Source organism: Prionailurus viverrinus, chromosome B1, assembly GCF_022837055.1.
Source record: "Prionailurus viverrinus isolate Anna chromosome B1, UM_Priviv_1.0, whole genome shotgun sequence".
Classification (NCBI taxonomy): Eukaryota; Metazoa; Chordata; class Mammalia; order Carnivora; family Felidae; genus Prionailurus; species Prionailurus viverrinus.
In genome coordinates, this window is record NC_062564.1 from 149,015,644 (window position 1) to 149,037,295 (window position 21,652).

Consider the following 21,652-nt stretch of genomic DNA (forward strand, 5'->3'; position numbering starts at 1 on the left):
TCTTATCAGTAGAATATTCCCTATTGTATCTGATCAGTAGAGTAGTTCCTATCAAATGGAAAAACCTGATCACAAATCTGCACCCATAATCTACACCCAGACTGTCCTTTGGGAAATGTGAAGGGGTGTCTATTTATTTCTTAGTCCCTAGAACTGGACTTTGCATCAAGGAATGCCTAATAAATATTTCTGACCAACAGGCAGACCAGAACACGTCCTTGTATGTCAAGGAGAGATGTTTCATATAAACTACCTCTTTATACATTACAGTAAAATGCCAGCTATTCTAATGAACACTGAAGCAAAATGACACCACCAGGGCAACTGCAGAGTTATGCAATAATAGCATGTATTAGGTCTGCCATCACATATAGTTCTCTACAATACCCGAAAACTATCGTGTCTGTCCAATATGTCACTGCCTCCATAGTCTGTCTCTTATTATCTGTATCTGAAAAGGAAGTTTCCTAAGTCAAAAAAGTAATTTCAAAGCTTATACCTGTCTTTGTAACCAGATGGTACATTTTACTGTATTAAATTGATCATCTGTGGACATCATCTCTCAACATCAGATTCCCATTCTTTAAAAGGTTAATAGGAAAACAAGTATTGCTTGATAACTAAGTTGTATTTTTAATCAATTACTTTGTTTTATAGAGCTCCAAGAAAGGATAATGCTAAAACATGAATTTAAGCTACTAATGGTCTACTTTAGTCTGTCTAGTAAACTAGTTCAGAGTGCTCCAAAAAATTAGACATAAAAACAAAAATATACATTAAAATGGTAATGTATTCAAAAACATGCTGCAGTGCAACCTAAGGCTCCATGAATAACTATTACACACATAAGTAACATTTATAGGGTTTACATTAATTATCTCAATTTTTCTCACCTACAATCAGATAATTACCACCCATAACTACTTGCTATTCTCCAGCTCGACCAGCTCACCATGTACTGCTGGAAATGTCCCCCCTCTTCACCCTGCATCTGCCTGATGATCACCTAATTATGTACAATGTCCAGGCCAGTCTCACTCATTAAATGAAGCCTTTCCTGAACCCTCTCCTCTTCTGTGGAATCGGTCTTGGGCTCTTGTCTTAGGGGAAATCTACTCACACAGATTTATAGATATCCTCCTGGTTTTTAAAAAAGGGTACTGAGAGAGAGATCACTTCCTTGACTACCAACAAGCACTGACATGATGACATGAATGTTTCTATTCCCATGTATTTTAGGGCTAAGCTAGGCGGAAACTCTAGGTCCAGGCCTGCACTGTGGGCTGCACAGTGAGAGGCATGAGCTGTTTTCAGAAAACAAAAGTTGGAAACTACAAATCTTCTAACTGAGGCCATGCCCAATCTTTATTCTTGTCTTAAGAGGGTATATGATGCTTTTTGTCCATTTTCTCTTGTGGGAGTCAGGGTGCCTCATTGCAGGATTTGTGTGGTTGGAAGGCTTTCCCTCCAAGAATCAGCTGGGAAGTATAATGTGAATCCTCCTGTGTGTCCAGGTACCAGGTGCTCCATTTTGTCAACAAGGTGAGAGATTCACAGTATCACTGGCCTGGCGATAACTGCTTACATGCTGATAGCTAAATTATACCTAATACTTATCACTGGTATTAATATTAAAGCAGACACTTCTTGAGTCCAAATGACTGTTCAGACATCCTGAGTTAGCCAGTGGAGCAAGGAAATAAAAGCTCTGAAAAGCACCACCTTGTTTCCCAGGTCCCCAAACCCACAGATGTCTGGACTTTCTTTTATTATATCCATTTCTAATCACTTGAAATTATTGTTTCTCTTGCCCACTTTAAGGCAAAATTCCAAAATTCAAGGACAGTATTTCCCTATTTTCCTTCACATCCTCTATAGCTGATTTTAAGGTATTGGGAAGTTCCTATTTGTCTCTTTTCCTTAATCAAAGAATGTGCCACTTAGAGCTTAAGCTGCAGCCCTCGTACAGATTTCCATCACAGATTTCTCCATGAAGGATTCATACAGAACCACTATAAATGCTTACGTGAACCATGAGCTCATTTTTGCTCGCTCATAGGAATCCTGTTCAAAAAACAAATATAAATTCAAAGTACTAAAAATGTTAAAAATTATTTATGAAACACTAATATACTGGATTTTATAATTAAAGGAATATTTCATATTATATTACTTTCAAGATGGATGAGAGTATTTTTAAAAACAAAATATGTAAATTGAGGCATTCACTAAAAGATTTCTTGGTAGCCTTCTAAAAACGTATTTTTCTTCCCTAAAGATTCCTAAACCTTTGGGGGTTGTTTTAAACAGTACTGGCATTCTATGGATTTCCAGCTGATGTCTGCCAACCCCTGTGCACATTTCTGAGACTTAGAGCCAAGGAAGCTGTCCAACTGACAAACCAATTGTTAAAAGACGCAGCGGGTCTTAAAAACTACTTAAATATTGCCCTTAAAGACACACCCAAAATGACTGCTTTGTGTTCTGTGGTATTCATTCTCTCTAAAACTTTCTCAAGGCTAAGCCTAACGGGGGAAATAAAATCCTTTTCAGACATAAAGGGTGAGATCTGAGTCACGCTAAGATTGCAACACAAGGTCAAGGGCAAGGAATCACTTTTCCTAACCCAATCTGCTATGTGCAATTCACCTTATGCCCTCCATTCAGCAGATATGCCTAAACACCAGGCAGATGTTGATAAAGAATTTCTCATTTGTGAGCATTTCTGCATTATTTCAAAGCTGGAGAATAAACACTAGTTAAAAGGTCATTACATAAAAAACAAAATATTTGTAGCTATGACTTAAATTAACTCTCTTCCTTATGGCATTGACTTAAGAGAATTAAGGCTACAAGCTAAAAACCTGTGGTAATTTAGAAAAGGTTCTGGGAGAAAGTCACAAGTCAAGCAACCTCAAAGGTCTCAAAGGTACTGACAATGGAAATTTCAAATGGGTCATCACAGTTACCACAAATAACTTATAAAAAGCAATGGCCAATAGATTCTATGGGTAGAGATTACCTTATTAATCATGTTTAACCTTTTTGAGGCAGTATGCTTTTTAAAGCATCCATATTCATTAAATAAGCACTGAATGGAAAACTGCTTATCTACGGTCCATATTATTAAAAAAAAGATAATGTTTGATCAACTATTTTCTAGATATCATAGCCTATTTCACAGGTTATACCCTGATATCCCTTGGTAAAACACCTCAAGTGTTTCAACTATGTCAAGTACAATCCTAAAGTCATGCTGTCTTAACTTAATCTATTAAGAATTATTGTAATTTCTATAATATTTTAGTATATAATCAATATTAATAGCTTTTTCATTATCAATTAGGGCCAAATGTGATAAGTGACCTCACATGTTCTCTTTAGGGGCTTAAAGACAAAGAGCTCTAAATAGGCACCAGCATCTTTTGAAAGGATACCTCAGGGGGCAGGGAAATAATATTTTTTCCCAGTAAAGTAGAGAAGGTAAACTGGGTGGTAGGTAAGGAAAAAAGGTTGTCATGGTTGTTAACAGGTTAGAGTACAGAGTACAGGTTCTTCCTACCTCTCCCTGACCCTCCCAGCTTACTGTAACAATGAGGACGCTGGTGAGACACTAGTGGACGGGTTCTGACCATACCTTCATGGGTAGGCTCTGGGTCAGGTGTAAGTGAGATGTCATCCAGCTCTCGCAGGCAGAGCCATTCTCCATCCATAGACACTCGGAATTTGCAAAGGTAGATGGTCTCCATGGCAGCCTGTGTGATCTTGTCAGTGGTGGGGGTTGGCATATCAGTTGGAGGCGTCAGAGCAGACATGATGACTCAGCTGGGACCACAACACACACACACAAACACACACACACTCACCCCAACAAAAATAAATAAAACCTCCTTACCCCAAAACCCCAAATCCAAAGCTCTGAAACAAAGCTCTCAGGAAAAGGGGTGGGGGAGATTAAAACAAAACACAAGGAAAAATACCTTACGGTTTAAGAACCAACTGTTCAAGACAAGCAATCCTCTACTATCTTTTCTCATAGACAGTTCCTACCACATAGCAAAATAAAATGATGCCTGTTTTCTCTAGCTTCTGTTCTTTTATCTTCTCTTCCCTGCCCCCTCCTTTTTCAGCTGGGCTATAGGCTTTAAACGTTGCACAGCCGATGCTACCTTAGCTGGCTTTAAAAAACTGGTCTCTGAATGAATAAGTGAAAAATCCTCCTTTGTGCAGGAAAAAAATACCCCCCAAAAATCCCAAAAAATAAACCAATATTTTCAATTTAGCTTAAAAAATATCCTGAACTGCAGAAATCACTTCCAGGATCTGCTCAGATGAGCCGGGATGCTGAGTTCTAATAGGATTGGTTGTGCGCAGTAAGCAGGGTGTTGACCAAAATGGCTGACTAATGAACTGAACTGAAAATCCAGGCTCATGTGACCAGCTGCTCTGAACGTAGGGCGAGCAATTCCCAGGATGCTTTATAGATGCTGCTGATGCAGGGAGAGCAATTAAGCTGCTGCTCTCATCCTGTACAACCCACTTCCAGACTGTGCTAGTCAAACTGTGATCAGACATAACACAATGCACCTATCCTCATCAATTCCCTCACTTTGGGATAAAAGGGCTAGATAACAGGAGGACAATTAACACTGGGTAGTACTTCATTGCAAAGATGATGAAAGAGGCAGTTAGATTAATTTAGTAAGCACATAATTCACTTCCATCTTTTACCCTCATATACCTAGCTATCAAAATTCTTTACTAAAGGTGGTGTTTTAAGAAAAGCCAAAGCAGATTTTCAAGTTAAATATCATACTCTCAGGCATTTACAATCTCCTTCTCCAAGGTACAAAACCGGACTGTTTAGACTGGATAGAAGTGCAAGAAAAAAACCTTGATGCTAAAAAAGTAAAATCCCTTCCAATTAATGGCAATCCCCTGCCCCACCCCCGCTTTTGAAGTTGTTGTATTTACCAAATTTCTTTTTTAATTGTTTTTAATATTTATTTTTGATAGAGACAGAAGGTGAGTGGGGGAGGGGCAGAGAGAAGGAGACACAGAATCTGAAGCAGGCTCCAGGCTCTGAGCTGTCAGCACGGAGCCGGTCATGGGGCTCATGAACCTTGAGATCATGACCTGGGCCGAAGTCGGACGCTTAACCAACTGGGCCACCCAGGCGCCCCTACCAAGTTTCTGCATAAAGTATGTATTATGTTTCTAAGTAAAAGATAAAACTATGTTATATTTTTAAAAAGCCTCCCATCCTGGAACATCCTAAGGGCATATTATCATATATTATCAACTCACCAACCAACCAACTCACCTACCCACATACATGTCTGTATTATCCAATGAGGCATTTATACCTTGATAGCAAAAAGTTAGGTGCTTCCTTTCTGAGCTGCAATAAATAATGAGATAAGGAATGATAACGATTTTCTTTGAAAATGTTTTGGACAATTGAAAACAAGTATTTTTTCTATTTAAGGATCTGGTTTTAAGGTGGAAGCTACAACTTCAAGAAATATATGCCAAGACGATTTATTCTATTTTAGGAATTTCATTCAGAAGGATACCTTGATTTTTGAAAACTAAAAGAAAAAAATTCTCCTTGAATATTATAATGACATTTTATATGTATATTACATACAAATATAATATTAAAATTTCACAAATGTTGCATCCTAACTTGAGATTGAGCCCAAAGAAAAAATGCTAAGAATCAGGTTCTGTAGGTAAACAGGCATTTCTCATACTGTTAGAGGGAAAGCAAACTGGTACAATGTAAAAATGCATATACGTATATGATTATTTACAATTAGGAAGAAAATCAGCAAATTACTAAGGAAAACAAAATACCCCAGGTTTATTCATTTCTATTTAAAATCTTTCAACATTATCCTACATCTGGACCCAAAGCTATTCATTCACTAATTTTCTCATTCAGTAAATATTCAGTCAGAGTATTCCACATGTCAGGCAGTGATCCAGGCACTGGGCATGCAGTAAGACAAAATCACCCTTTCAAAGAAGCAGAATTTATGTACCCAAATACTGAACACAAGTCTTCGTTTAACACATTCACATTTAATTATAGGTCGATTCCTTTCTAGACATACATATTTCCATCTTATACATTAAAGCTTAAAGGGGACAGTTTATAGTTTCACCATGCAATACTTTATAACCTAGTAAGCAGTCATTAAAATCTTTAAACTTACACTGAATAGTTCCTGGAATCACAATGCCAAAGAGCCCTGGCTTCTGTACGTACAACACCAAGACTGTAGGTCACTGACACATTCTTGAAATATAGAATAGTGAAAACAAAGAAAAATCTGGATGCTTTGAGATTTCCTGGTTCCATGAATATCTGAATTGAGCCTATCACAAACCATGACAATCTTTTTAGCAACCAATATGCATTTAACAACCTTAAACAGATTTGGATTGATTACAAGACACTAGCATACAAGAAAATCTAGGTCAATAAACAGAGAAGACCTGGTCAACATTCCTTCCAGAGGTCCTTCTCTCCAGGTAGAAGATATCAGGAGGGAAGCCCAAAGCAACTAACACTTCTGCCAAGGAGAGAAAAACCTTCCTGCACTGGTTATCTCTCAGTTTAAGGAGGCATTAGGAGTCATTTCAGAAATAAGAACTGTGGGTGAGCAGGAAAACCTGTCTTTCCACTATCTCAGTCATACCTGCTTGCAGGTAAACACCTTTGAGTCTTCAGTGTGGACACTTACTCACTGCTCACAGGCAATGAATTTCCTATGAGAACAAGCACTGTTTGTAGAAGACTAACAGATAATTCTAAACGTTGTTTAGTACTGTTTTTACATTTGGGTCTTTACTAGGTAAACATATTAGCTTAGGTAACATGAAGTCATCAGTGAGACAAACCTTGAACTTTTTTCTCATTTGATCCTACCTGTGAATAAAGGCACATCTTTGTAAGATGGTCGTGAGGAGGGTTGAGATATAGTGTGTGGCCCTAGAAGCAGAACTAACAGGCCTAAGTGAAATTCACATCCAAGGTGATGATCTGAATAATACTATGTTCTAGTTGCTTACACAGCCTGAATTTTCCATCTTATAATTAATTCAAAGCAAATGAGATTCACTGTCAAAGTCAGAAGTCACTTTTAAAGAATACTCAGCTACTATTATAAGACAAAGTCTGATTTGTTGTGCCCAATGTCCCTGTTATACAATAGGGAAAAATTACTTAAGCTAGCTATCATTTATTGAATCTCTATTTTCTGTTAGGTGCTTTAAAATTCTTTTAATGTTTATTTATTTTTGAGAGAGAGAGAATGAGAGAGCATGAACAGGGGAGGGTTAGAGAGAGAGGGAGACAGAATCTGAGCTGTCAGCACAGAGCCTGACATGGGGCTCAAACTCAGGAACTGTGAGATCATGACCTGAGCTGAAGTCAGAGGCTTAACCGACTGAGCCACCTAGGTGCCCCTAGGTGCTTTATAAATACTGTATCAAATCCTCACAAGAATCTGGCCAAGGAGATATGGTATGTCCTCTTTACATACAAGGAAACCAAAGTTGAGCCAAGTAACTGGCCCAAGATCACACAATTAACAAGTGGCTGATCTGGGATTCCAAGGTTTGTCTTAATGCCCTCAAACCAAAGTCCATGCTTTCTTTCATGCCCTGAAAAGTCAGCACTCCAATCCAAGGATTAAATTTTACTTAGGAAAAACAAAAACAAAACAAAAAGCACAAACAGAATAACACAATGTCCCCACAAAATTTCCCAAATATGAATTTGAACAAATTTAAGATTTGAGGAAGAAAAAAATTGTATTAGCTTTCACACTTTACAAACCACATATTCCACTTTCTCTTATACATTCAGTTCAGGTTTTTAATATGTGGGCATTTTCTGAGAAACTGGGATCCCAGCATAGATCTTTCCTGCTGTGTGCTGGCAAAGGGTAAACCAAATTCTTCCTGATCATAGTAAAGGATGATACACTACTTATTGTACTACCACTCTGAGGAAAGAGCAGGAAATAAGCATCTTACCAAGTTCCCGCCTCATCCACTAACTTAGTTGGGCATATTAAGAACACTTGAGGGGCGCCTGGGTGGCTCAGTCGGTTTTAAGTGTCCAAGTTTGGCTCAGGTCATGATCTCGCAGTTTGTGGTTTTGAGCCCTGCATCGGGCTCTGTGCTGACAGCTCGGAGCCTGGAGCCTGCTTTGGATTCTGTGCCTCCCCCCCCCGCCCCCCTCTCTCTCTCTCTCAAAAATAAGTAAACATTAAAAAAAAATTTAAGAACGCTTAATACAGTCAGTAGTGTGAAAAGATTAATGAAGGGGAAATTATTTTCTCAAATGACTTATTCCAGAACTTCTTCAAATAGCAAACTTCAAAATATAGTTTTAATACTTTAAAAATACAACCAATATCCATGAAATCATTGCCTAACTGATGAAATGAACCAACAAATTTATGTGTTCCTTCTCTCTTCTGAATTCCTGCCTCCCCTTTTGAGGCAATTACTTCTGAATTTTGTGTATATCATTACCTTACTTTAAAAGTATTATTATGAATATATGGATGCCTAAACAATATATTTAGCTTCATCTTAACTTTACAGAAAGCGTTTCATGCTGTATGAAAGCCTTTCGCTCAACATTGCATTTTATTTATGTTTTAAATATTTATTTTTTCAGAGAGCACAAGCAGGGGAGGGGCAGAGAGAGGGAGACAGAAGATCTGAAGCAGGTTCTGCGCTGACAGCAGTAAGCCTGATATGGGGCTTGAACTCATGAAAGGTGAGATCATGACCTGAGCCGAAGTTGGACACTCAACCTACTGAGCCACCTAGGTGCCCCTCAACATTGCATTTTTAAAGATTCATCCACATTGTAGTGTGCTATAATTTATCTTTTTGGCTGCTGTATTATGAGGTGATATTCCATTGTATGTGTAAAAAATTTTCTGATCCATTTTCATGCTGGTGAGCATGTATGGGTTATTTCTAATTTTTTTTTTGTTTTAAATAATATTATTTAAATACTTTTCAGAAATAGATTTCTTTTTTTTTGAGAGAAAGAGAGAGAGAGAGAGAGAGAGAGAGAGAGAGAGAGAGAGAGGCGCGCAAGTGGGGGAGCAGCAGAGGGAGAAGGAGAGAGGGAATCTCACTTGGGGCTTGATGTCACCACTGTGAAATCATGACCTGAGCCGAAATCAAGAGTCAGACACTTACCCGAATGATCCACCAAGGTGCCCCCAGAAATAGATTTCTTGTAGGTATACCAATTCTCAACAGGTCTGAAGGTAAGAAACTATTTCACATTTCTTTTATAGGTAGTTGTCTCCTATTACCTAGTTTCTATTGGGCACATACTGGTGCTTTTTAAAACTTATTGACTTGTGCAACTAAATCAGTTTGTAAACCTCACAAGTTCTACTTCCCAAAGCCTCTGGGATCACAGTTTTACAATTTAAGAAAATAATTCTCCCACCCCCACCCCCACATTTTACTAGGTGCTGTCAGCACAAAAGGGTTTCTTTGATGAAATGCCATCATGATGACATTGGTGGAAAGTCTAGATGTTTCTGCTAAAGTATAAGATTATTCAGTTGAATGATCATGATTTTTTCACATGCTCCAGTCTTCCACCCACTTCCGTCCCTCTTACTTCTTTCCTTCTCTCAGACAAAAATCTATTGTTTACCTCTGATGGTGAGATTTCTACAATTGTAGATTTATACATTTGAAAGGCTCAGTATTACTTTGTAGATATTAACCAAGAATGATAATAAGTACTAAAAAATGATTATACCTGAGTTAATTATTTTGTTAGGAACAAAAACCACCAGGAGTATTACCATGCATAATCTTTTCACTTATTAAAATTAACCAGCATCAGGCTAGAGCTAATTCCTATCTTAGTAACTAAAACTGATTTCATGGCTAAGTGGCAGTAGGTAATGATTTACAGATGTAAAGCTACCAGCAACTTAGTAGATATCTTTGGAAATTTATCCTGCTCCTATCCTGATTTACTCAACTATAAAATGAAACTAAAAAGCTAGCTTCACAAAGCTCATGGGCTCCATGAGAACTTTGCCTGCTTTACACACCATTGTACATCTGCTTAAAACAGGACCTACCAAGTATCAGTCTCAAAAGATACTTGTTGGTGTAGATATGTAACTCCAAAGCACTCTATACTCTTGCAATGGTATGTTTTCACCCTCCTGTTTCACCTTAACCATGAAAACTTCCAAGTTCCTCAAAACCAACCTATATTCATGCCCCAACAAATAAGTCATTCTAACGCAGGCTTTAGTCACTTGTACCTAACAGATTCATTCATTTAACATGCAATGGGCACCTACTATGTGTTAGTCACAAGGGACATAAGAACAAGGTAGTAGACAAAAAACAGGCAATTACAGGTGCACAGACGGCTATTCAGTGTTGTTTACATACATAACTATTGAATTTCACATTTATTTATTCGTTTAGGAAGTAGGGCCTCACTGAGCAGAATGAGGAACTAAAGGACTGCTGCTGTCTGAAAAGGAGCCTTCAGTTTAGGATGGGATTCCGGTAATGGGCGGCAGTAAAGGAGGCTGAGAGCATGTAGAGTCGGAAAGCCCACAGTGAATCCTAGATCCACCTTTAGAGGCTGAATAACTTTGGCATAGTATTTGTTTCTGTGCCTGTTTCTTCACTGACAGAATGGGGATAATAATATTAACTACTTCAGATTTCACGGAAGTAATGTTAAGTAAAATGCTTAGCATGGCACTTTGTACAAAGTAAGCAGTCAGTAAATACTAGCCATTATCATCATTATAGGTGCTTGAGGATTCTGGGGGGAAAAATGCTACTATCACATGAAGCGTAAGTCAGTAAGGATGAAAGCTCACAGGACTGAGGTAGAGGAAAGTCAAAAGGAGATGTGAGCAAAGGGGATGCTGGGGCATCTCTCAGGCCTTGAGGAAGGAAGACATGGGTCAGAACTTTACCAGGCATTCATATCAGGTGACCAGATTTCTTAAGTTCATAAAAAAGGCAGAGGAAGCAGATGTTTATGCCTGTAGAGTCCCTAAACAGATTCTAAAATTAGAGGAACCGTATTCTAAAAGGCAACATGCTCAAACAATTTCTGCTTTCTACATGCCTCTTGCTGTCACAGTCTGACAGGCTCTTTTCCTATGTTTTATGAGGTTTCAAATTTCCCCACCTCTGCCCCTATAAACTTCTTTTCAGTTTCCATGCCACTCCCTCTGACACATGCTGCCTGTCATGTCTACTTGGTACAGAACAAGTATAGAACCAGTCAGTCACTAACAGGGTCCCTGCAATCAGGGATACCCACCTTGGTCAGCAGCCCTTGCCTGGTGGGCTTTAGGAAGACCATGAACCTTCCCATTATTCGGAAGTAGTTACAGTAGGTGGGCGGGATCATACTGATACTCTCTCAAGTACCACCGCTCTGTAACTCTAAAAACATTTCCTTTCTCATAATTTTAAGTCATGCTATCTTACACTACTGACTTCCCAAAATAAATGTTACAGCTCACACTTGAGCCACTTTACCCTAGAGGAAGAAGTTTCCATGTTAATAAGGTTTGGGTGGAAAAACAACAGTTCAGATATCCTGCAAAACTCATTAAAAATTTTTTTTTTGTTTTAATATTTATTTTTGAGAGAGAGACAGGGTGTGAGCAGGGGAGGGGTAGAGAGAGAGAGGGAGACACAGAATCCAAAGCAGGCTCCAGGTGCTGACCTGTCAGCACAGAGCCTGACTCAGGGCTGGAACTCCTGAACCACGAGATCAGCACCTGAGCTGAAGTCAGATGCCCAATCGACTGAGCCACCCAGGCACCCCTAAAATGGGGTTCTTTAGGGCGCCTGGCTGGCTCAGTCGGTAGAGCCTGTGATTCTTGATCTTGGGGTTGTGAGTTTGAGCCCCACACTGGATGTAGAGCTTACTTACTTACTTACATACATAAATAGGGACTCTTTAATTTATGATGGGGACCCATTACCTTTTGTACAATGGTAAAGAGGCAGCGTGTCTTTTAGGCAACACTTAATTATTTAAGGAATTTTCAAGTATGTTAGACAACAAGAAAATATCATTATTTCATCCAGTTAATTCTGCTATGTTATTCTCCCAGACTTTTTACTACCTATAACCTATACTAGAAGAATATGTTCTCTTAGCTTCTTTGTAAGATTCCATCTCTTTAACACAGATTTCTGCTAAACAAAAAGGAAAAAGATGCAAGACAGAGTAAGTCAAGTGAATATGTTTTGAGGCCAATACTAATCTTTTAGCTCCAAAAGTTGCTTTCTTTGCCACTTTTGCTCTGCTCTCTCTCTCACCAAACTTACTGCTTTCTACCTAAACTGATTTAATGCTTTGGTGAGGGAGCATACAGTGATTAAGAACATGAGCTGTGACACCACACTATGCAGGAATGTGAATTCATTCTGTCCTTCACTTAAAAAAACTGCAATATAAACAAATATTGAATCATTATGTTGTATACCTGAAATTAATGTAGTGTTATACGTCAGTTGTGCCTCACTAAAAATAAACAAACAAAACACCTCTGGGGATAGGGCCAGAAATCTGTGCTAACAAGATGTCCAGGTGATTGATAGGTGCAAAATTTGAATTAAGAACTATCCTAAAACCACAGAATCTGTGTCTCCAGATTTGCAAATGCAAATCTAAGGCTACTCTATCAGAATTTTTGTATTTTATAATAATTTAGATAAGTCATTTAGAGATACTGAACCAAATACTCTGACAAAAAACATAAGTTGTATACATCTACTTATATGAGTTCTACATGGACTCATTTTTTTTTCAGTTTTCATTTTTTTTTATGTTTATTTATTTTTGAGAGAGAAGGAGAGACAGAGCACGAGCAGGGGAGGGGCAGAGAGAGGGAGACACAGAACCTGAAACAGGCTCCGGGCTCTGAGCTGTTAGCACAAAGCCCAATGTGGGGCTTTAACCCACAAACCGCGAGATCATGACCTGAGCCAAAGTCAGACACTTAACCAACTGAGCCACCCAGGTGCCCCATTCAGTTTTCATTGTTAAGAGAGTAGTTTTTAAGTATCAGCTCTTCTATCTGTTGCAAATTTTAATAAAAATCAGCACGTATTGATAAATGTGAACTTTTTAGCTCTTTGCAGGGCACATAAAAATATTCCATAAAATGGTAGCCACTAACTACTACTACTATTATCTTACTACTCACATTCTTTCTTTGTAGCTGTTTGGATTACAGAACTACAGTAAAGCTTCTTTCATCTAATGGAGAGCCTTTTAGGATCCTCTAGTATCCAAAATGAAGCTAAGACCAGAAATAAGAAAAAAGAAAACTCTGTGTATAAAGAATTAACCTACGATTATCAAGAGGGGGGCAGTCAAAACAAAGTCTCAAAGATTACATCTAATATTCTGAAATTGTTGTTTTGTCAATCAGAGTGTGAGCTTTTTGATAATACCGGGCCAGAAGTGTAAGTAAAACAAATGAAAGGAAGCAGAAGGGGAGAAATTGGTTGGGAAGACAAACTGTGATAAGTTAGGCAGCAGTGATAATAAGAGCTGTATCAGGAAAGGAAGCAGCAGACAGGCTCTTGTAGCCAAAGGATGCAGGAATTGGGGGAATTCGGGGCATGAACCAGCTCCCCATACCTCACCAGGTCACTGCAGCTGTGGGTGGAAAAGACCCACCTGTATTTAGATACTCTTTAGTTCTAAACTCTAGTTCTCTGGTAGTCACTAACTTACAATTAAACTGTCTGAAGATGGGGGCACCTGGGTGGCTCAGTCGCTTGAGCATCCAACTTTAGCTCAGGCCATGATCTCACAGCTCATGAGTTTGAGCCCCTCATTGGGCTCTATGCTGACAGCTCTAAGCCTAGAGCCTGCTTCGGATTCTGTGTCTCCCTCCCTCTCTGTCCCTAACCCACTTGCATTCTGTCCCTCTCTCTCAAAAATAAATAAATGTTAAAAAAAATTTTTTTAAGTCTGAAGATGCTACATTTCTGATGGGTTTTTTTCCTTTTCTATGGGTGTTTATATCTGTCATTTGACAAAATAACATTTAATAGATCAGAAAGTGATTCTTAACACAGGTAAAGTATGCTTAACACAGTTGGGAAAGAGCTGAAAGCCTATGAATCACAGCATTGTAAATGGAGGAACCACTCTACGTCAATTATACCAAAAAGCTGTCTTTAAAAAAGTCACAGCTCCATCTGCTATTCTAAAAACTACTAGTATAAAGATGAACCTTAAATACTTTTAGGTTCTCATTGTTCAATCCTTCCCCGAATACCTATCAGTTTTGAGCAGATGCCGCTACATTTACAAAATAGAATGGAGTATTTTTGTCTTTTCAAAATTAAAAAAAAGCAATACATCAGGTCAACTAATTAATGTGTATTCAACTGCTAACCAGGTATAATGTTTTCTGGAGTGCTATTAAACAATGAAAAAAGAAAAAAGACACAATAATAGAAATGCCCATGGAAGATAAATTAAGATCAGAATATATACATATACACAAATAATATATATACATGCACACATACATATATAATATACACCTTTATATTGTATATATGTGTATAAACCGAACATAAAACTATTTTTTCCCTTACTCATTACTGCATTTATACATAAATGAGACAGTTCCTTCCCCAACATGGGTTCTTAAAGTGCATCTGTGAGAAAGCACATCTGTGAATGTTTCCAGAAACCCTCATTCTCTGCACTTTCCAGGGCTCAACAAGGCATTCACTATTAGCTATACTCAACTTTACAGTGGGTGGACATAGCAATGCTACCATTCCTTCCCACTTTTTTTCTTCCTTCTATTCCCCTCCTAGCCCTTCTACCATCTCACAACAGCACATACAAGTACAGAAAGAAAGTTGCTTCTTTGTTGAGTGCAACTTTTTTTTTTTTTGGTACATTGTTAGAAATGGAAAAGACAAAGTCAGAGATGTGGGTTTATTTGCATGTCATTGCCCTAAACATAAATGTTAGCTGTGGCTCTGGGAGTTGGAAGAAGAAACGAATCACTGTCAGAAGCTGATAACTATGCAGACAGCAGGAGTGCCTCTTCACTCCAACACCAAGAAGCCATCTCTTACTCATCCATGAGAAGCCTTTTAAAGTTAGGATGGAAAAGGGAAGCATTAAAAGCATTGTACCACGGCATGCAAGTAGCTCCTCATATCATTTATGAGAAATTAGTGTGGAAGGTCATACACCAAAGGGGAAAAAGCCTCATGAAATATGAACACATACATGTCTGTGAATGCATGCTAAAGTTCTGGAAGAAAACTCACCAAACTCAAAAGTGGTATCCTCAGAAAAGGTGGTAGGTCTCCTACCCAAAAGGAAAGTTCACTTTGTATTCAATGTACTCTTGTACTGTAAATATTTAAACAATGACAATAGATTTATGTTATGTGTTACCTGTAGTTTTTATAGATCAAATATTTTTTAAAAGGCATAGTAAGGGGGCGCCCGGGTGGCTCAGTTGGTTAAGTGTCTGACTCTTGATCCCAGCTCAGGTCATGATCTCATGGTTCAGGAGATCAAGCCCTACATCAGGCTCTGTGCTAACAGTGTGGAGCCTGCTTCGGATTCTCTCCCTCTCTCCCTCTCTGCTCCTCCCCTGCTCACTCTCCCTCTCTCAAAATAAACATTTTTTTTTTTTTAAAGGCATGGTTAGGAATTTTTATGACATTTAAAAGCTAGAAGCATAAAAAATTAGCAGACTAGCTAATTAGCAGACTCAAAGACTCAGAAAGGAACATAATCCAACACAGCAAATCAGAAGCCTTCCTTCCTGCTGTATTTAAACATGATGAATATATTAAGGATATTATATCTAGCACGATTTTACACTGACATAGTACACATTATGAACACTGAAAAGTTTAAGCTACCTTCCCTACACACATTTTTGCTATTCTTTATCAGTGTCATTTAAACAAAGCTGAACTCGGGGCGCCTGGGTGGCTCGGTCGGTTAAGGGTCCGACTTCGGCTCAGGTCATGATCTCACAGTCCGTGGGTTCGAGCCCCGCGTTGGGCTCTGTGCTGACAGCTCAGAGCCTGGAGCCTGTTTCGGATTCTGTGTCTCCCTCTCTCTGTGACCCTCCCCCATTCATGCTCTGTCTCTCTCTGTCTCAAAAATAAACAAACGTTAAAAAAAATAAATAAAAAAATAAACAAAGCTGAACTCAAATGTAAAGGTTAATTTTTAAAATATCTGAATACAATCAAGGTATCTACAATAAAAAAGATGGCATTGCCTTAATATACAACACCTCAAAATTATTGTATTAAGTACTTTGGGCAAAGACATTAACAAGAGTTAAAAACTGGGTGATGAGGAGGCAAATACTCATTGGGTACTGAGGTTGAATCTAAGTACTGTCCTGGTAACTGAAATGAGAAATCTTTTTAAAACTGTTTCCTCAGGGGGCGCCTGGGTGGCTCAGTCGGTTAAGCGGCCGACTTCGGCTCAGGTCATGATCTCACGGTCCGTGAGTTCGAGCCCCACGTCAGGCTCTGTGCTGACAGCTCAGAGCCTGGAACCTGTTTCAGAATCTGTGTCTCCCTCTCTCTGACCCTCCCCTGTTCATGCTCTGTCTCAAAAATAAATAAATGTTAAAAAAAAAAAAAACAATTAAAAAAAAAAACCACCAACAACTGTTTCCTCAGGTTGCTCAAGTGAACAGCCAGGAGATGCAGAGTTCTGATATCCAGGTACAGTAAAACCTTGTGACTGTAACTTGTTCTGAGTGTTCCGCAAGACAAGGAAAACGTTCTAATAAATTTTAACTTGATTAACAAGCGATGTCTTGCAATACAAGTAGTACGTGATGCTGAATGTCACATGATCACAACTGAGCCAATGGTTCTCTCTCTCTCCCTCTCTCTCTACAGGATTGTGGGGTATGGTCCCATGTCGGTCTCAGGCCGCAGTATTTGGCAGAGATTTTTGCATGTTGGAAGGTGCCCACAACTGGCACTAGTGTGTTTTTTGCCACTTCAAAGCACCTCTGGACGGTCCCTTGCTTTTCCAAACAAGACTAAGCTTAGGAATGCTTTGCTTCATTCTAGGTCAGGCTACATGCAGGCTACATGCAGACAGAGACCCCTTCCTCTGCTGCCTTCTTGCCAGACACATTAAATACTGTGTATGACAAGAGTTTATTTATACTGTACTCAACATCCGTTAACGATAGTGAAAGTCATCCTACACAATGACCCTCCTCTCTCGTCTCCCTCACACAAGCCATGAAGGTTTTCAAAGGTAAGTGAAGGTTAATTTATGCTTCTTTATATTGTATATTTTCTTTGTTATTTTGTATTATATTACAGTATTTTATTCATTTTCATATGAATGTTTTTGGGTTGTGGAATGAATCATCTGAGTTTCCATTATTTCTTATAGGGAAATCCGCTTTGATACACAGTGCTTTGGATTACAAGCATGTTTCTGGAACGAATTAGGCTTGCAAACCAAGGCTTGCATACTGTACATGATAGAAAGTAATACTGCATTGACTCTGCAGGGCAGCCACAAAAAAATCTTTTAATTTATTGAGTATTCCTTTTTCCAAGTATGCATGTGTTCTGAAGTACATATAAAAATAACAAGGTGGGGTGCCTGGGTGGCTCAGTTAATCCTCCGACACGTGATTTAGGCTCAGGTCATGATCTTGTGGTCACAGGATTAAGACTATGTTCAGCTCCATGCTGGACATGGAGCCTACTTAAGATTCTCTCCCTCTCTCTCTCAAAAAAAAAAAAAAAAAGAAAAGAAAAAAACAAAAAATAAGGTAAAAATAAAAACTCAGGACAAGAACTGCTCAATACATCTGTATTGTAAGGTAGAGACTAAGAGATCACACCTATGAAGCTTCAAGTCTTCATTCCTGATCTTGATCATGCTTAGGCCCTCATTTTCTAACAATACTTAAAAAAAAAAAAAGCTAATCCTTAATAGGAGGAAGCATCAAGGAAATTAACTGAAATTCAGATAATCCCCACAGCTGACACCTCCACAGTTGAGCATTTGCTCTGTCCATAAAGTTTGTGGGGTGCCTGGGTGGCTCAGTGGGTTGAGACTCCGACTTCTGCTCAGGTCATGATCTCGCAGTTGGTGAGTTCAAGCCCTGCGTTAGGCGCTGTGCTGACGGCTCACAGTCTGGAGCCTGCTTTGGATTCTGGGTCTCCCTCTCCTTCTCTGCCCCTCCCACGACGCACCTGCGCACTCTCTCTCTCAAAAATAAATAAACATTAAAATAAATAAATAACTAATGGTTGTACCACAACCTTTACAGAATTATAAAGAATTGATAGGAGTGTCTTCATTCTATAGTGATGTGGTTAATAAGCAGATTACACAGAAATAAAATTTTAAGGAGAAAATAGAGGCCATGCTTAAAGAACAAAGTAGAAAGCAGATTCCTTAGAAAATTGAAAGTAATGTTGTGAATATTATCTTCACTTCCCCTACTGATTAAAGGACTAATTTTTACCTTGATTAGGCACTCCCATCTTGAGATTAGCACATACTACTCCAACACACAACCTATGGTTTTACTAAGACTTTTTGTCAGTGGTCAGTGTTGGCCCTCTTTCTAGGTAAGTAACAGAAACGGTGACACTGGACTATTACCTCCAGCTGAACCCAATGGCTCCTAACCTAAGAGAACCATGCCCCCAGTTTCAGAGGTTTGGTGTTTGTTTAAGGAGCACGGGCTTGGTAGGCAAGGAATCTGGGTCAACTTCAGTCCTACTCTAAAGCTGTTACTTGGGTCAAATCATTCAATAATACTGATCCTCAGCTTGATCTGAAAACGTGGCATCCTATTTGTCTCACAGATGTGAGGATTAACTATGATAATCACAGCATATGCACACAGAAAACATTTGACTCTTAATGTCATAAGGGATGGATTAGGGGTAGAAAAGACAAAGTCAGGATTTCTTGGTTGTGTAGAGCAGTTAAAAGGCTTGCTCTGGTGAGAAAAGAAGTCTCTGGCTCTATTTCTGGGAGAGATTCCCTCATCACCTTAGGCAAGTTTCTCCCCCTTTTCAGAACTCATACAACAAAGTACTTGGCATTTACAGCATGCCTTGTATCCTCAGCCACATTTTCATACTGTAAGACCCTGTCATGTTAAACCAGATTTAACACTCCTCCAAGTCTTTTTACACACACTGCCTACTCTAGGACCCCGCTCCTGGCAAGTAGCAATGAACAGCTGTTGACTGATAAAGCAGAAAGTGAGGTCCGCTGCATTCAAGGGGCTCCCGAGGCGGTGGTATTAAAAGGTGGAGGCCTCTGCCTGCCAAACGATACGATCTCGGGAGGGGCCCCTCCAAAACCACACATTCCATTCATGTCAACTCGCGTACTGTTCCTGATTTCTCTTCTCAATCCCTTGGACGCATCTGTGATATTTACGGGTGTGGCGTGAACGCTCGTAAAAATTTTAGTGGTACAACCGAGGCCGCCCGGGCGGCGGCGGCGCAGCAGCCACACCTACTCCGCGGCCCCAGAGCCTGGAGCTCACAGAAGGCGGGCCAACGGGGCTGCCGGGTCTCTGGGCGCCGCCCCCTCCTCGGCTCCTCCGGGAAAGGCACCCAGCCTGGGACCGGGGGCTGGGACCCGGCGAGCACGTGGGAGGCTGGCGAGGACGAGCGTCCGGCCCAGGAGGGGAGGGGAAGCCGAGCCGGGCGGGAGCCAGCGGCCTGGGGAGACTCCGAGGTAAACAGTCCGGCGCCCGGACCGCGGCAGCCCCCCTGCACCCTTCCCGGCCGAGTCCCCCCTTCCCGCCGCCACTCACGGTGCTTGCCGCCGCCGCCGCCGCCGCCGCTCGGGTAGCTCAGTAGCAGGAAAGGCAGCGGGGAGCCCGGCGACGGCGGGGTCCTCCAGGAGCGCTGTTGCTGCTGCGGCGGCGGGCGCGCTGCGAAGCCGGCGCCTCCATCGCCTGGGTAGAGCAGGAAGAAGGGGGCGGCCACTGGTGAGCCGGGATCCGACTGCCCGGCAGGAGAGGCCAGCGGCGGCCCCGCCTCGCCCTCTCGGTCCGCGCCCCCGGCTGGAGCGCGGCTCGGCTCCTCCAGCAGCTGCTCCCCGCCCCTCGCCGGTTCCTCGCTGCAACTTTCCGCGCCGGCGTTGGGCGGCGGCGCGGTCTCAGCCATGCTCGCTCCTTCCTTCGCCGCCGCTTCGTACTCGCGCCCGGGCCTGGGCCGGGGAGTAGAGGGTCACGGCGGCGAGCCGCCGCCTCGTCCCGTCCGCGTCGCCGCCGCCACCTTTCTCCTTGGCCGCGGGCCGGCGTCTGGGCTCCGCCGCGCCGTCTACAGCCCGCCCCGCCGGGGTCCGAGCCAGCTGGTGCGACGGCCCCGCCCGACGGAGCGGTCTCCCTACCGGCCGCCTCCTCTCGCCCGCCCCTCCCGCCCCGGCCCCCAGCCTGCGGCGCGGCTCCCCTAGGGGGCGGCGTCCTCCTCTTCCCACTTCCCACCTTCCGCTTCCCTCCGCCGGCGTTGACCTCCCTCCCGACCCTAGGGGAGGAGACGGCGCCCCGTGCGCGTCCTTACCCGCCCCCGGCACGGCCCTCTTAAACTGTCAGGTGTGTTTGCCCTCCCCAGTGCTTGAAAGGTGGGAGACCTGGCGAGATAGCTAGCGGCGTTTTGTGTTGCAGCCTAACTTCAGCCGTAGCACGGAGGCACAAAGATCTGGGTGGGAGAAGAGGACAAAGCTAATTTTAAAAAGGAACCTCCCTCCCCCCGGGTATTAAACTGTACCATTTGCCTTTCACACACTAGAACTTTAACCGTTGATTCACGGTTTTGATTCCTGAGCTTTTTATGTGAGAAACTAGAGGTGGGTGTCTTCCTTCTACCACCTCTTTTGTTCCCTCTCTTGTGCGCCCTGTAGAAATCTTGTATTTGCTTTGACTTCAACTCCCTGGTTTTCCGGTGTTCTGGGTGCGCATGAGTGCATTTTAAGCCAAACAGATCAGAATTTATACGGCAAGCGCCTATTATAGGTCGGCAGTTTTCACTTTCATAGTGCTTCCGTCTCGCTAGTAATTGGCCGCTGTTGCTTTATTCTGAATGTTTGAATCAATGATTACTGATCCAGTAATTCCCATAAGTAAACATTTCTTTCTCTAATAAAGACAATTTGCAGTATTATCGTTATTTCTTACGCTGGATTCTGTGAATGTGTCCTTGCATTTCCTAGCAGATTAGCTTTGTGTTCAGGTTGCAAAATGCTGGCATAGAATCCATGTTGACTTTTAATTAAAAATCACTGTTGTGTAACATTTTGCCCACTTGCTTTTCTCTTTCTCTGGTCCGTCTTTCCCCCTGTAGAGAAAGTTATACTTCTCTAGGAAACTAAACCTTTTTACTGTTAATATTCTCTGAAAACCACTCTCGAAAGTACAAGAAATTAACATGAAACTTCTAATACTCTTTTCCGTCAAAACTTTTAAGCAAAAAGTATTTAAACAGATGTTTACAAGAGGCTGATTTCAAGGAGTCTGACAATTTCTTAGTAGCTTTTCAGTTTCTGGCATTTCCCTGACCTGTGGAT

The 21,652-nt window shown here is 41.1% G+C and overlaps 1 protein-coding gene across 9 annotated transcripts in view; it reads right to left on the reverse strand.

Annotated features, from left to right (window-relative positions):
- Positions 1-20,389, reverse strand: part of RUFY3 (RUN and FYVE domain containing 3) — an 82,234-nt gene extending 61,845 nt beyond the window's left edge. For 5 of the 9 annotated variants that reach the window (XR_007151461.1, XR_007151460.1, XM_047855137.1 and 2 more), the window contains exon 1: positions 19,899-20,389. Coding sequence is in view for 7 of the 9 variants with exons in the window: in XM_047855137.1 (XP_047711093.1) it covers positions 19,899-20,253 (355 nt within the window). In the remaining 2 variants the exon portion in view is untranslated. Of the gene's footprint in view, positions 1-3,637; positions 4,919-19,898 lie in introns of those variants that run through there. The other 4 variants (XM_047855138.1, XM_047855140.1, XM_047855143.1 and 1 more) reach the window with 4 other exon arrangements.
- Between the last annotated feature and the right edge of the window lie 1,263 nt (positions 20,390-21,652).